The following is a 16686-nucleotide window of genomic DNA, read 5'->3' as shown; positions in this document are numbered from 1 at the left end:
ACTTATTCAGCAAGTTAAGGAAGCAAAATTATTGGGTATCACCCTGGATAATAAATTGTCATGGTCAAAGCATATTGAGAACACAGTGAAGAGAATGGGAAGGGTAGTAGCTGTAGTAAGGAGATCAGAAAGTTATTTTACGTTTGATATAATGAAAATAATATTGGTCACTCTGTTCTTCTCACAGCTGGGACTATTATCAGATAATATGGGCCAATGCTACAAAAAAAGGATTTGAGGAAACTCCAGTTGGTACAAAATAAGGCAGCGAGATTAATCCTCCAGTGTCCGTATGGTACGAATATTAATAGTATGCACTTTGATCTTAAATGGCTAAGAGTGGAAGATAGGATGATCGCTGCAATACGGTTATCAACATGGAAGGTTTTACACTTTAAAACTCCATTGGATGAGTATAATCAATTACAATCGAATGTTCAGTCACATGAATATGCTACTAGACGAGCAACAGAGGGTAGATTTCTACTCCCTAATGCTAAAACTAATTTTCTTAAACGTACAGTAACATTTAGGGCAATGAAATCATGGAGTTTTTTACCATTGTCATTAATTGGGATAACACAAAAAATGGATTTTAAAAGGCAGGTAAAGGCACACCTTGGAATTCTGTACTTGCAGGAGGTTGAGTATAGGAATTAATTGAATGAGCAATATGTTTTAGGTGTTATTAAAAAGGGTGAAAGAAATGTTTATTAGAGATGCTTTGGAATGTGGAGAATGCATTTTTACATATTTTCTTAGTTTTCTTAATGCATGTATTAATGTTTGAATGTTAAGTGTTGTGTGGACCCCAGGAAGACTAGCAATGATTTAGGGCATAGCTAATGGGGATTGGGGATCCAAATAAATAAATAAACAAATAAATAAATACACAGGGAGATTCAGATTAACAGGAGAATCAAAATCAAAGTGATTTCGCCAATATTAGGCAGAACAAGTAATTTACAGATGAACTGACAACATCAGAGTGTCTTGCACAAAGTCTCTTGATCTACATTTTACAGTTCATTGCACTGTTGTGTGCTTTTGTCAATGACAAGAATGAGAATTAATGAGCTGGTTAAGTTGCTGTGCAGAATTAAAACGCACTGCAATAAATGGCAAAAGCAAGCATCTCCAGTATTTCCACAAGACTAGGAGAAAAACTACATGAATGCTTAGTATTCGGTACACTACCATGTATACTGGAATATTTCAATAACAGAAAACATCTTAAGTGAAATATTGACTTTAATCAGAAAATTATGTGCACATAAAAGTGATCATTTAAAGTAGGGATGCACGATATATCGGCCACCATATCGGTATCGGCCGATAAATGCTCATTTTTTCTGTTATCGGTATCGGCCCGATAAGTAAATTTGGCCGATATCTTTAAGCCGATAAATAATGCATTATTTCCTTCAGAGACACTTCAGACGCACGCTGTTCGTTTGCGGCCTTTTGTGCAATTGTACGTTGTAATATTGTGTTTATTTGATGTATATCTGATTTATCTCACATAGAATGCATTTGGTTAAGTTAAAAGAGCGCTTCAGTTTACCGTGATAAACTCAAACAGCAGTGCACAACATTAATAACTATGATTGGGAATGTCGTGTATATAACATTCTAATTAGAAAATTATTATAATAAAACGTTGTGAATTCTTTGGGTTTAGTTGCCGTGTTTCAGCGCGTTGTTATGGGAAGAGTGCATCCACAACAGGATCACACATTCTGACTATAGCACGCCATAACTGCGTCATTTTGTACATATATAAGTTGTATTATTATGTTTATGTTGTATTAATATTAATCTCAGGATGCATTTCCTTGAGTTAAATAAGCTGCCAGCAAAACGCTTCAGTTTACCGTGTTCATTCAGCTCTTCAGCTTCAGCACGCGCAGCTCAAACGGCTGCTGTTTAAAACAGTGGTATTAATTTGTTACTTTTTCATAATCATTGATACATTATTAATAATAACAACCACTTGTATTTTTCTGTTATTATTTTCATCAGCAATATGGTTTAGTAATTAAAATCATTTAATTATTGTCTGTGCAGAGGCCATTCCATTTTATTGGTGGCGCATTCATTTTGATTCTTTACACGTGTAATGATGTCCAATGACTTGTTTGCATTATTTATGCATTATTTTATTTTTTTGTAAGACTTTTTTATGACTAAATTTGGTAAGGGGAGAGTAAAATTATTTTTAAAACGTACACCGTTCAAACTAGGCTGCTTATGTTGAAGTGTTCGGGATGTGGTTTTTAATGATGAGACCTTTTTTGTAATCAGGCTCTCAAAAAGTATATAAAAATTTGGATATAGATTTATCGGCCAACATATCGGTTATCGGCTTTCAAAAATAAAGAATTATCGGTTATTGGTATCGGCCAAAATTTTCATATCGGTGCATCCCTAATTTAAAGTTAAATACAGCAATCACTTGTGCATGAATATTGTGATGCACGTGCATGTGAACACGTTCTGGTGTTAATGGCCCATCTTCCTCTTCAAGAATCCATTAGCATGCCTTTTGTTCTCATAGCAACAATAGGGTCAATGTTCGGTCTACAGCGATGCATTCAGATAGAACAGAATGACTGACGTAAGAACGAGAGGCTAAGCAGGGGATAAAAGATCACACAGAAATTAGAAAATTTCAAAAGTAATGTCCAACAGTATCCTTGAATGGTGATAAACGAACATTAATACTGCACATATGCCAAATCTGTGGCATAGTCAGCCTCACCTGAACGCTGCTCAGATATCAATTTGTTGAACACACATCCAGCTCAATGAGTTTGGAGGGCACTGAGGACAGAGCAGTGTGTGTGTGTGTGTGTATGCTTAACAGCGGTTTAATTGATTCATTCAGAATTCAAGAGGCCCAACACTTACTGAATGGGCCAAATAGCCAAAGAGTATTGTCTACATCAAGATTTCTCTGCCTAATATTTTCTGCCCACTGCAACCTAACTAGTTAAGTTAATTTTATTTGTAATGCATTTTTCACAAAAGACATTGTTTCAAAGCAGTTTACATAAATCACGACATTATTTTCTATATAATCTATGTAATCACTTTATGTGTGCTGATAAAGTTGGATATACTTCTATATCGAGCTTTGTATAGAGAGAGAGATGTGCGACAATTCAGTTTACATTTTACAATGATATAAACCAGGTTTTCCCAAACAGGGGTTTGTGAGATAATAAAAAGGCAATAATTAATTAAATCGAATGCAACATGAGAATAAACAAGGAGAAGCACAAATAATCTAAATAAAACCGAACTTGATACATCTTATCAAATCGAGATTATCAAATCAATGGCTGATTTAATTAAGTATATAATCTGTTACGCTGAGTGAAGAGTGGCAATGTGTTCATTTACGTGATTGCGGCTCATAACAGAGCCACTCAGTTCACAGTAAATGTTGCTTCTCACAAACCCCATTTCTGCAAACTCTGAGTTTAATGTGCATTTGAGAATGTCATGTGCGCTATGTTCACTTTATTTATATTCACATTTACATAACTGTCAACATTTTTGTGGGCAGTTGTTTATAGCATAAGTTTCTTGTATAGAGTGAAGTCTGAATGCCTTTAAAAGTAACTATTTCCATTAGCAGTAGAGTATTTGTTCTTTGTCTCTGGGTGTCTCAGCAGTAGTAATATGAAATTTGGTTTATGGATAAAATATCATAGTTCAAACCCCAATATATGACAGAAAAAAAATAGTAAATTGTGGTTTCCTGCACCATTTTAAATTCTATACAGGTGCATCTCAAAAAATTAGAATATCATAAAAAACATTTTTTTGTAACATTTCAAAAAGTTAAAACTTTCATATATACTAGATTCATTACATATAAAGTAAAACATTTCAAAAGTTTTTTTGTTTTAATTTTGATGATTAGAGCTTATAGCTCATGCAAGTCAAAAATCCAGTATCTCAAAATATTAGAGGGTCATTCAGTGTCAAATCAACCAAATTTCAAAAACTTCCCCTGCTCAAATTTTTGGATTTTGCTAATATTATTTTCCAAAGAAAGATAGACATGTATAGTGATGAAAGCCAAAATATTAAATGTCATGGATGAATATTTACGGAGTAATCAGAGTCAAATTACAGGGGATTAAAAATCTCTTTAAAAAGATGGTAGCATCATAATGTTAATTTTACACAGAGATTGGTAGGTCTGTTAGTAAAATCTGTTGACTTCAGCAATCTTTGGACAGGTATGTTCAATGCAGTTGTCCTGACAGAAGGAAAAAAAGATACATCTCTGGTTTCAACATTATTTGTTCTTTAGACATTCCTCTTTAAAGGAAAATCATATTAAAATAAATCATATAAAAAGTATCATATTTTTGCAAACTGAGCCATATTTGGTTTTTGACCACTGAAAATGTGTACATTTTAACGATTTACTCCTGGAGCCATATTAAAATTCCAATATCTCTGAAACTGAACCATATAGGGCCTTAAAAATAAAGATGCCAAAAGGAAAGTTTGTTAAGACCCAATATCTAAAAGGGCATTAAGATATCTTTAATACTTCTTGAGTTACAGGCATGCAAACCTTGGAGAAAAAAAACGTATTTTTGTTCTTATATCTTGTTTCCCCATTTTTGAATGGTCACCATTGGCACATAATGCAACAAAGATTGCTGAAGTCAACAGATTTTACTAACAGACCTACCAATCTCTGTGTAAAATTAACATTATGATGCTGCCATCTTTCTGAAGTAATTTTTACCCCCTGTAATTTGACACTGAATCTCAGGTGAAAACTGCCATTTTGACCCTCCTCTACAAAATAGTGGATTACGCCGTAAATATTCATCCATGACATTTAATATTTTGGCTTTCATCACTATTCATGTCTATCTTTCTTCAGAAAAAATATTAGAAAAATAAAAAATTTGAGCCAGGGACCTCTGGTTGAGTTGACACGGAATGACCCTAGAATATTTCCTAAGAAAAATCAAAAAAAGAATTTACAAAACAGAAAAGTTCAAGTTCTTTCAACTAAGTTCATTTATGCACTCAATACTTGGTCGGGGCTCCTTTAGCACAAATTCCAGCTTCAGTGAGGTGTGGCATGGAAGCGATCAGCTTGTGGCACTGCTGAGGCACTAATGAGCCTCCAGCTTGTCTGTATTGTCGGATCGACTGTTCTCTCTCTTGAAAATATCCCATAGATTCCATATGGGGTTCAGGTCAGGCATGTTGGCTGGCCAATCAAGCACAGTGATATCATGGTCAGCAAACCACTTGGAAGTATTGGCCCTTTTCCTGAAGACGTCTGAGCGTGGTGACTCTTGATACACAGACTCCACCTTCAGTCCACTCCTTGTGAATCTCTCCCAAGTGTTTGAATCGGCTTTGCTTGACAGTATTCTAAAGCTTGCGGTCATCCCTGTCGCTTGTGCACCTTTTCCTACCCAATTTCTTCCTTCCAGTCAACTGTGCATTTAATATGCTTTGATACAGCACTCTGTGAACAGCCAGCCCTTTCAGTAATGACCCTCTGTGACTTACCCTCTTTGTGGAGGGTGTCAATGATTGTCTTCTGGACCATTGCCAAGTCAGCAGTTTTCCCCACTATTGTGGTTTCAAAAAACAAGAGATACTCGGAATTTATACTGTAGGGATGGTCACTTAATGAAACTCAAATGTAAATATTCTAATATTTTGAGATACTGGATTTTTGACTTTCATGAGCTGTAAGCTCTAATTATCAAAATTAAAACAAAAAAAACTTTTTAAATGTTTTACTTTACATGTAATGAATCTAGAATATATGAAAGTTTCACTTTTTGAAATAAGTTACAAAAAATTAACTTTTTCACGATATTCTAATTTTTTTAGATGCACCTGTATAAGATTAATTTTTCTCTGCTTACTTGCATGTCATGTGACCAATTACCAACATCAGAGAATAATTGTCCGTTACAGAAGCGCAAGCCAAAATTCGAAGACTTGCCAAAAACACAGACAGACAGACAGACAGACAACGGGTTAAAATAGTAGTAGAGTTTACAACAGCAATATGGAAGCCTGAAAACGCAAACGGGGAGCTTTGAAAATGAGTTTCAAATTGCTGGCCTGGCATGTATAATACAGCGTCTTTAGTAGTTTTTGTGGATCTGTATAAACAGGAATTGTTTTATGATTACGTTTCCATCTGTATGCAAAGAACTTTGTGCTTTTAGTATAATCGTTGTCATGTAAACGTACCCTCAGGTTTAAAGCCTGAGTTGACAGAGAAAGTTCATGATCAGTGTACCTGAGTGAACAGGGTATCGTCAGCTCAAAACTAACTCTGTAACCCTGAGTATTGAAGATCTCTAAAAAAAAATCTGATTAAAAACCTTTTGATGGGTCATAGCTGAAGAAAGACTGATTCTTACCTGACTCGCAGACGACAGAGCCCGGTTTGAGCTCCAGCATCAGTGTGATGTTGGCAATGTCTGTGGTGTAGAGGATCTGTGTTCGGTGGGGAAGGTTGACAGTCCACAGCTCTGGTGTGGGGTGCAGCACGTAAACCCAACCACCCTTACTGCAGGTCACTTTGGAACCAAACCGCTGTCCAATCAGGTCGCTGGAGTGCCGGATGACCCCATAGCGGGTCTGCGTCTGAGCTCCCGACTGAACTTTGATAGGCATCATGGACTCATGACCCAGGAAGATAATGACGACATCCCCTTCTTGGATGATCTCGGAGTATTCCACAAAACTCATGAGGTTCAGGGGGGTTCAGCTTCAATGAAGAGTGCAGCCTCGGATGATTAAACACTCTGCCATGAATGAAAACACATGAACACATTATTCTCATAAGTTGGGAGACAAAACATTTACATTCACTCATATTACTTTATAGACCTAATTAAATATTCATACCAACTTAAAAAAAAATTAAAAATTAAATAAAATAATATAGTTGTTTTTTATAAAACAGACTTTTAGGAATGTTCTCCCTCTCTGGTCAAACTCAGATACTTTATTAATAGTTAGACGATTATGAACACAATGGCAGGATGTCAAAAATGATGCCAATTATGAGCTAAGGTCAAATGAAAGTTGTCAGTCTTTTTAAATCCTGAAAATGTGACAATTTCTGTAGTTTTAGAGAGAGAAAAATCAACAAATACCAACAAACATTACAAATCCACTGTGCTGTCACTTCTTGCAGGCGTCTTGCTGGCTTTCGTCAGAGGTTGATTACCAAAACAATGTTCTCAAGACAGCCGGGGGTTTTTCTTCCAATTATACAAATGTAAAAATGAAATAGACACACTTGAAATATTTCTTTTTTTTTAATGTTAAGTTTATAAATTACACAAAAACGCCCAAACCAATGAAATAACACACGTCTAATATTACTATTAAGAAAATATATATTTGAGTTAAATTGATGTTGATTTATATACAGACACACACATATACTTATACAACCCTATAAATAAAGCAATAGAAATTATTGTAAATAATGATGACATAGTTGACGTATAACATGATCATAATTTTATAGATGACAATAAATAAATAAATAAATAAATACATACATATAAATAAGTTATGACAACCATGTTGTACGTCAACCACTCAAAGTGTGTTTTGATTTAAATGATCGCAAACCGTTAGTAGCAGCCTGTCAGACTCAACATTGCCAGCATCTGTGTATCTGCAGTCCTGAGACGGTTCATAACAGCAAAACAAATGGGTCAGATGTAAGTTAACCCGTTAATAATCCATTTACTCATCTCTGTGAACATTTCTATTATTTTATGTGTAAGACTCAGCAAGGTCACCGTCCACAAAGACGAGACGAACAAGAGAAACTGAGTGGCTAACGTTAAATGCGCTAAACAGCGGAAAATTATTGTAAATAATGATGACATAGTTGACGTATAACATGATCATAATTTTATAGATGACAATAAATAAATAAATAAATAAATAAATACATATAAATAAGTTATGACAACCATGTTGTACGTCAACCACTCAAAGTGTGTTTTGATTTAAATGATCGCAAACCGTTAGTAGCAGCCTGTCAGACTCAACATTGCCAGCATCTGTGTATCTGCAGTCCTGAGACGGTTCATAACAGCAAAACAAATGGGTCAGATGTAAGTTAACCCGTTAATAATCCATTTACTCATCTCTGTGAACATTTCTATTATTTTATGTGTAAGACTCAGCAAGGTCACCGTCCACAAAGACGAGACGAACAAGAGAAACTGAGTGGCTAACGTTAAATGCGCTAAACAGCGACTTCGATTCTATGAGAGCACAAGCTATGCTCGATTATTTAGAGAGATATACGTCTTTTTTTACAAACAGCATGTTTACAGGAGGGCTACACTTAATATACAATAACGGGTTTTGAAATACAATCCATTACATCGCAAGCAAACTTATTTATTTTCAAAGAGTAACGTTAACTTCACACAGTACGTTACGCATGCGGTGCTTGAATGGAAACGCGTCACATGTTTGAACATACATCGCTCGAAATAAAGATATGTTTAACACAAAGAAAGTCGCAGAAACTCACCGTTGCTTCAGCAAGGCTGTAGTTCAATATTTGGGAAGGAGTAGAAAGACAGTACAGCACGTGTGTGCGGTAGTTAGCTCGATAAAGCGCGTGTAAGTTGCGAGCAGACGCGGTCTACAGAGCGGCTCTTCAGCTCATGTGGATGGACTCCAGCTCGTGTGAAAGCCTTGCTGTCCTTTTACAAATCCACGACGTCAACTTCACACGACCCAGTCTGTCACGGGAAAATGATGTAAGAGCATTTTAAAGGAGCAGTAACGTTTTCTGTTGCATAAAACAAATATTTCCGTGGTGGTATAGATTCACTAGGTCGGTGTTTTCCAGTGTCGTAACCCAAATAATAAAGCTGAAGTAAGTTATCCTTTCAAATCAGAAATGTGTTCCTTTTAAAGGGGTCATATGATGCGATTTCAAGTTTTCCTTTCTCTTTGGAGTGTTACAAGCTCTTGGTGCATAAAGAAGATCTGTAAAGTTGCAAAGACTAAAGTCTCAAATCCAAAGAGATATTCTTTATAAAAGTTAAGAGTCAGCCACGCCTACCTAAAACGGCTCGTTCTAACACGCCCCCACATGTCTACGTCACAATGTGGGAAGATTTGCATAACGCCGCCCAAATGTTCACGCAAAGAAAGAAGGCGTAACTTTTATTCTCGCTGTAGTATTGTTGTTGCCGCCGCCATGTCGTGAAGGCGCTGCGTGCTTCGTTGTGAAAGCAAAACTACTTTATTTGGTCTTCCAAAAGAGGACGATATCCGCTTCGTCATGCCTAGAGCACAACACTGTTCCAGAACAGTTCAACCCAAATATTCAGATGTGTGCAGCGCATTTTATGGAGGACTGTTTCCTGATCCTGGTAGAGTAGACTACAATGCCGGCTGTTCTGACTCACAGACTGTAAGTACGTTTTTTTATATATAAAGAATTTGCCACTGACGATTCAAACGCGAGTTTTGGGCAGTGTAGAGTAGCGCTTGTTTGTCATTTCTCCGATCACAAATGCAGACATGGTTTTATGTTTACGCGGCGCGATGCAACACGTAAAAAGACAGTATAAGCATTATCCGTAATTATGTCCCCACTGGATGCAACGAATGCCTCGTTTATAATGGGTTTTAATGTTTTTGTCTCATCGCTCCATAATGTGTATGATTTAGCATTATAAATAACATTATTAAAGACACATTTAAGCAAAAACAATTCATATTGTGGGTGACAAACGGCAAACAACACATATACATCCACACAAATGTCACACATTATACATTGTTCTTTGTTTTCATCTCAATCTACTACATATATTTTTTTACAGGTCAAACACTTTCGAAGTCAATTGCATGGGAATTACTTGATTAGGATATAAACTTAATTCAATTAAACTGACATTTTCTTATAATTATATATTTGCACATTTTATACTACATATTTCAAGCTCTTCCAATGGGATGAATGGACTGCAAATAGCAGCCAATGGGAGCGCGGCTTTCCTCTACTATAAAACAAACGCTCCATCAGGATCTAGCGCTGGAGAACAGACAGACGCCGCTTCAACATTCATACTGTTCATACTCCTACCGGAAAAATAGGGATCTTTGTCTCAGCTCAGTCTTCCTCTAGCTCTAGCACCCCACAACCCACGGTAAGGCTTCATTGAGAAGTTTTCATCTCTCATTAAACTAGTTGCTTAAGCGTGATCGAAATTTAAGACGTATTAAGAAATACATTTATAAACGGCGCTGAATGATTCTGGATAAGCTTTAAGACTTGGTTTTTAGTGCATCGTTGTATGAAGGGAATTTGACGCACGGAGAGGGATCGATCGGCTCAGTGTTAGAGATGAATGTTAAAAATAATCTTTTATGAATTGAGGTCCTATATCATGCTTTTTCTGAACATTTCTAGGCTTTTTGTGAAAGAAAGCGTCCTATTTGCAGGTCATGATCAATGACAGCTCACTCTCTCTCTGTCGTTGAAGTGGTGCCGTCCAGTGGACGCCCAGTTTTAAGTCATCGATCGTACTTTTGCGCAAAAGTTTAGGCATTTCGGTGCAAGTTACAGCACAACGATGAGCAGATATTTCGTGTTGAAATAGACCTGAACCATCTGGCGAGCTTTCCCAAATTCACCCTTCAAGAAGGAATGGGAATTTTTTCCCCCGATTCCTGTCAACGATTCCGGATTCTTTTAGTAGTTCTGAGTATGAAACATTTGGAATAATAATAATAATAAGAAGAAGAATTTCTTATTACATTATACCATCATCCGTTTGTTGCCAACTGATGACATCGTTTCAGATTTTAACAGATATAGCAAATTAAAAAATCATGTAATACAATTATTTCAAGTACATATAAGGAAGGCCTACATAGATTTTAAATAACTTTTCACATCATGAAAAGTCTCAATTCTTGGTTCAATTCCAGTCAGACATAACGAAAGTAATAACTTTCGGTTCATATAGAAGTCGGATTCATTCTGTAACAACTCAGACTGATGCGTCTTTGATTCACTATAAAGAATCGACTCATAAGAATCATTCATTCGGCCATCGTACTTCATTGTATGTGTATGATTCACTAAAACGAATCAGTTTATAGGAGTCATTCATCACGCTGTAGATTCTAGAGTCCTAGGCATAGCGGCTAAATAGGGCAACAATTTACAGTGTTTTTAACATTTATTTATTACACGTTTTACTATATTTAAGGATGGTGTTTATGTAGATAAAGGATTTCCTACCCTATGACAATTTCTGTGGAACCATGGCACATATTTGATATTTTCAGTTGTGTAATGTAACACTAATCACGTGCATAAAAGTAGGTAGGCCATAGAACTCTTTCACTGCGTCCATATTTCTCAAAAAAAGTATTTTCCAGATTCATTCAAATGTCAAGACGGGAGTTAGTGTTGAACCTCTTGGTTTAATTTCACATTCAGTGTAACCACAGTTATTTTCCATCCCATTCCCACCACCACACTCAGGGAACAGCAGCCATGCCTTTCGGGAACAGTCACAACCAGCTGAAGATGAAGTTCTCCTCTGAGCAGGAATATCCCGACCTCAGCAAGCACAACAACCATATGGCCAAGGTCCTCACACCGGCACTGTATGAGAAGTTGCGCTCCAAACAGACACCCAGCGGGTTTACACTGGATGATGTAATCCAGACCGGGGTAGATAACCCAGGTAAAGATCCGTGAAACAACTTTGAAACAACTCAAAGTCCTCCAAAAGACCACTTCTCATGCACTTTTAGAACATAAAGGTGCATTGCGAGCAGAAAGAAGTGTGATTAAACGGTGACCTTGCTGACTCATTGTTTTAGTGCAGAGGGCTTCGAATAAAAACAGTTCCTGTATAGATAAGACCAAAATGCAGGGGCATGGAAAATCCAATTCTAGCTGGCCACATGAAGACTTGACCTGAAAAATATCATGAACGTTCAGCTTTCTTAGTCAATTTAACAGTGTATTTGGTGAAACAAATGGTGCTTGCTTACCCATTCAGAACACAACAGAACAGTTGACTTCATCCTTCGACGGCAGTGCGTGGTATTTTCACACCCCATGTGTTGTTGTATTTATTTAGCAATGCTAAACTAGCCAGGTTGACCATCAAGCAGCGGCCAGCTGAGGAAGAGTATCCAGACCTCACACAGCACAACAACCATATGGCCAAGTACCTCACTCTGGACATGTACAAGCGCCTCCGTCAGCGCTGCACACCCAACGGCTTCACCATAGATAACGCCATTCAGACTGGAGTAGATAATCCTGGTAAAAGAACACACATAGTCTGTCAGGGGACAGGGCCAGGGTTAGATAGTCCTGAGAGAAATCACATGATGTTAAACATGGATTTTTTTAGTAGGCCTAAGTGTTGGCATCTGATTGCATGGCTCCTAATTTGTGTACATGGACTTGTTTCCCATCTCAGGCCACCCCTTCATTATGACTGTGGGTTGTGTGGCTGGGGATGAGGAGACCTATGAGGTGTTCAAGGAGCTGCTGGACCCTATTATTCAGGACAGACATGGAGGATACAAACCCACAGACAAACACAAGACCGACCTCAACCCCAGTAACCTCAAGGTATGACGTTGAAGGGACAGATCATCCAAAAATAATTTACTTGCCCTCATATTATTCCAAAAGTGTTTGATATTTTCTTCTGTGGAACATTATCAAAGATATTTTGAAAAATGTTTTTGGCCACATAATTAAAGTCAGTGTGGTCCAAAACATAATGAGACCTCAGTGATCACTAATATTTGGTACAGTGATATCGCTTCTTTAAAGACTAAAACTTTCTGTTTCTGCAGGGTGGTGATGACCTGGATGCCAATTATGTGCTGAGCTCTCGCGTCAGAACAGGCAGGAGCATCTGCGGATTCTGCCTGCCGCCCCACTGCAGTCGTGGAGAGAGAAGAGCTGTTGAGAAGCTCTCTGTGGAAGGTATGTCACTGCAGCAACGTGGTAAACATCGGTTTATTTGAGACAGGATGAAACGTCTGCTGCATCCCAATTTGCATCAGTCCTAAATAGTATTCGTAAGCAGAATTAGTGTGTCCCAAAGCGTAGTATGTTGAAATGAGTTTCCAAAAAGTACCTGGATGGTCTACTATTTCTGGTAAAAATTCAAAGTGTAGATCAGTGTATACTTTAATGGCTGATATTGCCCACAGTCCTTTGCACTTTGGAGGAGGATTTGGTTCAGAACTACAGAAGAATCCTTAGCACGAAAGACCCCGTTTATGGTGTGTCTGCTTATGATCCATAGATGTGGCTATGGCATTGTAGTATGCCCCAAAGTACGCCTAATCTTCTTTGAAACTACACACTCAAAAGTATATTTTTCTTCACAGAGTACATACTTTTAGGGATAGTATGAGTAAGCAAACTGGTATGCAGTATTTATGTTCCTGAAACTTAGGCCTGTTCATGTGGCTCCCTCTAGTGGTGATGAGTATCATCCACTATGACTGGACCAATGTAGTCTATGAAGCTGTAGTCTATGATGATATTTCTTAAGAAATCATTTATTTAAAGATATAGGATTTACTCACAGATTGGTTTGCTCTGTCTGTAGCTCTAGGTGCTCTGACTGGGGATCTCAAAGGAAAATACTATGCCCTGAAAAACATGACAGAGGCTGAACAGCAGCAGCTTATCGATGACCATTTCCTGTTCGACAAGCCTGTGTCTCCCCTGTTGCTGGCCTCAGGGATGGCTCGTGATTGGCCTGACGCCAGGGGCATCTGGTCAGTGTTCTGGATTGTCCTTAATGCACTGCTTGTGCTACTTTTATAGAGTGGTTTTTAAAGAAAAGGAACCTACTTGCTGTCAGTTTGTTCCAGATTCTTCAAATACAGGTAGCACCAGCAGTTCGTTCTGCATATTTTTATCAGTCTTACACTAAAAACATGCAGCATTAAAAAAGTGCTGAGGAAATTCTTAATTGTTTGGATTTTAGTATTGTCTTTAAAAAATAAAAGAATTTTAATTGAAATAAAATTTTTGATCCTAGAATTTATCCTAGCTTTACAGCTTATTTTAAGGCATCCTTCTTACAGTGCAATTAAACATTTAAGTACAGAGTAATATTAATTAACATGTAATACAGGGATAGTTATGTTTAATTATGCATAATTTACTGTTATTACTGTATTAAGTATATGTAATTTGTAACAAGCTGTAAATGTAAAAAAAAAAATAAATTTAATTCTAGTCAAGTATTGCATTTCTGTGCTGGTCATAGAAGATATTCCCTCACTCATTTTCTCCTCGTCTCCAGGCACAATGATAACAAGACATTCCTCGTGTGGGTGAATGAGGAGGACCACCTGCGTGTCATCTCCATGCAGAAAGGTGGCAACATGAAGGAGGTCTTCAACCGTTTCTGCACAGGTCTCACTAAGGTATTACATCACTGTGGTCCTAAAAGCCCATTCACACCAACAACAGTAACTATATTAGCGCCCACACGAATACACAATAACATTCTGCTTATTAGAAGCGTGATGCAGTTATGCAGCTTTAATAGCTCAAGCTCTTCAAAGTCAGTTGATTCTGTGTTTTTATAATTCATTAGCTGGAAAACTTGTTCTGAAAGTGATTGCGATTGTGAAATAGGCCACATATCATTCCTCTGTGTCAATATCATTATTTTTCTGTCATAAATGTGCTTGATCTGATAAATTAAAGGGTTAGTTCACCCAAAAATGAAAATGACCTCATGTTTTACTCACCCTCAAGGCATCCTAGGTGTATGACTTTCTTCTTTCAGACGAATTCAATCGGGAGTTATATTAAAAATGATCCTGCTCTTCCAAGCGTTAGAATGGGAGTAACATTAGGCGGGTGTTTTTTTTTTTCCAACAGTCCAAAAGTAGTCAAAGCGCATCCATCCATAATAAAACGTGCCCCACACGGCTCCAGGGGGTGAATAAAGGCCTCCTGTAGTGAATCGATGTGTTTTTGTAAGAAAAATATAATATAATAAATATAATTATATACCGATGGATATTATATTTCCGATGGAATTGGGCTACTTTTAAACTGTTGCCATGGCTTGGTTTCCCCAGTGGGTTAAAGGTTTGAAATGTTGCATAAATTACATTCGACTGAAATGCTTGTATTGAAACATTTTGCATTCTACATATAAAACTTTGCTAGATGTTAAGTTTTGTGAAGGGCGGCCACTGGTAGGAAGCTTTTTAGCTGTGTTTATGATAAATATGCTTAACAGTGACTGTAAAAAATGTATATTAGGTATGGAAATGACATTGAGTTTTGATTTTGCGCTACTTTGGGCACTTTCGGCATTACTTAAACCATCAACCAAGTACCACACCCCAGCCCCCCTGTCCTCTTTTTGGAAAACTAAAATATGGTCACCCTAGCTTTGAGGGCGAGTAAAACATGGGCTACTTTTCATTTTTGGGTGAACTGACCCTTTAAATGATTTCTGGTGTATGCAAGACACTAGATAGCTGAGCTGCAAGAAGCACTAACTGATTGTTTGTTCTTTTAGATTGAGGAGTTGTTCAAAAACAAGGGTCACGCATTCATGTGGAACGAGCATCTTGGCTACGTCCTCACCTGCCCATCCAACCTCGGCACAGGCCTGCGCGCAGGAGTGCACGTCAAACTGCCCAATCTCAGCAAATACCGCCAGTTTGAGGAGATCCTCAAGAGACTGAGGCTGCAGAAACGTGGAACAGGTATGAACCGAACTGACTTAAGCTGCAGTAGATTTAAACAGCACAACACTGATTGTCATGAACAGAAATATAAAGCGCAAATTGATGCCAATAAGTAAGTGGTGCCTTTGTTCATTAGGTGGTGTGGACACTGCTGCTGTGGGTGGTGTTTTTGACATCTCCAACGCTGACCGCTTGGGCTTCTCTGAGGTGGAGCTGGTGCAGATGGTGGTGGATGGAGTCAAACTGCTGATAGTGATGGAGAAACGGCTAGAGAAAGGCCAGGCCGTTGAGGACCTCATGCCTGCTCAAAAGTAGACTCATTCCAAAACCTCACTTCCCACATCCTCCTCTCTCCACTTCCCCCACCTTTGTTCATTGATTGACTGTTTGTTGACTTGTTCTTGGAAGACCCGATTTATTTAAGGGTCCTTGTCTCTGCTCTATTGAGTTCTTGTTACACATACTGATGTCACAGGGCAACAGATGAATGAGAATGTCAGAGAATAAAATTTGGCTCGTGTTGACCTGCTTCTTGTCTTTCTTCCCTGTTCTATCACATGCTGACAGTTCCGGGATTCCTATACCTTTTCACTAATTAATTTCCACGACTTTTACAGTTATTCACGATTTGAGAATAATTCAAGCATTTTTAGAAACTATTTTCTAGAGATCACACAAACTGCAATTCCTACCCAATGCAATAGTCTAGAACTACAATTTGACAAATAATTGAAATGTTAAAATTAGATACTTTAACTCCGCAAGGATGCATTAAATTGATCAAAAGTGTCAATAAAGAGATCAATAGTGTCTTTACAAAAGATATAAAAGACTTATTTTTCAAACAAATGCTGTTCATTGATCAAAGAATCCTAAAAAATGTATGATGGCTTTCACAAA

At 37.6% G+C, this 16686-nt stretch overlaps 2 protein-coding genes across 10 annotated transcripts in view; one reads left to right on the top strand and one right to left on the bottom strand.

Annotated features, from left to right (window-relative positions):
- The window catches only part of LOC107582491 (tRNA (adenine(58)-N(1))-methyltransferase catalytic subunit TRMT61A-like), a 19923-nt gene extending 11139 nt beyond the window's left edge, over nt 1–8784 (bottom strand). The window contains exons 1-2 of one of the 3 annotated variants that reach the window (XM_016268357.1): nt 8582–8784; nt 6432–6818 (exon numbers count right to left, since the gene is read on the bottom strand). In XM_016268357.1, the coding sequence (XP_016123843.1) occupies nt 6432–6762 (331 nt within the window). In that variant the 5' untranslated portion in view covers nt 6763–6818; nt 8582–8784. Of the gene's footprint in view, nt 1–6431; nt 6819–7172; nt 7205–7659; nt 7754–8581 lie in introns of those variants that run through there. The other 2 variants (XM_016268358.1, XM_016268359.1) reach the window with 2 other exon arrangements.
- On the top strand, nt 8068–16314 carry ckba (creatine kinase, brain a). 7 transcript variants are annotated; one of them, XM_016268352.1, is made up of 9 exons: nt 10113–10139; nt 10185–10217; nt 11564–11768; nt 12519–12673; nt 12904–13036; nt 13671–13842; nt 14376–14499; nt 15615–15804; nt 15923–16314. In XM_016268352.1, exons 3-9 carry the CDS (start codon nt 11576–11578, stop codon nt 16099–16101), a joined length of 1146 nt encoding a protein of 381 aa, XP_016123838.1. In that variant the 5' UTR covers nt 10113–10139; nt 10185–10217; nt 11564–11575; the 3' UTR covers nt 16102–16314. The 7 variants fall into 7 exon arrangements, with proteins under 7 accessions (XP_016123840.1, XP_016123836.1, XP_016123839.1 ...); XM_016268356.1 differs by having other exon boundaries at nt 10120–10139; nt 10185–10215; nt 11552–11768; XM_016268350.1 differs by lacking the exons at nt 10113–10139; nt 10185–10217; nt 11564–11768 and adding exons at nt 8080–8153; nt 12171–12358.
- Nucleotides 16315–16686: the final 372 nt, after the last annotated feature.

The sequence above is a fragment of the Sinocyclocheilus grahami genome, unplaced genomic scaffold, assembly GCF_001515645.1.
Source record: "Sinocyclocheilus grahami isolate Dianchi unplaced genomic scaffold, SAMN03320097.WGS_v1.1 scaffold45.1, whole genome shotgun sequence".
Taxonomy (NCBI): Eukaryota; Metazoa; Chordata; class Actinopteri; order Cypriniformes; family Cyprinidae; genus Sinocyclocheilus; species Sinocyclocheilus grahami.
Note: the sequence above shows the minus strand (reverse complement) of the source record. Positions and strands in the feature narration are given on the sequence as shown.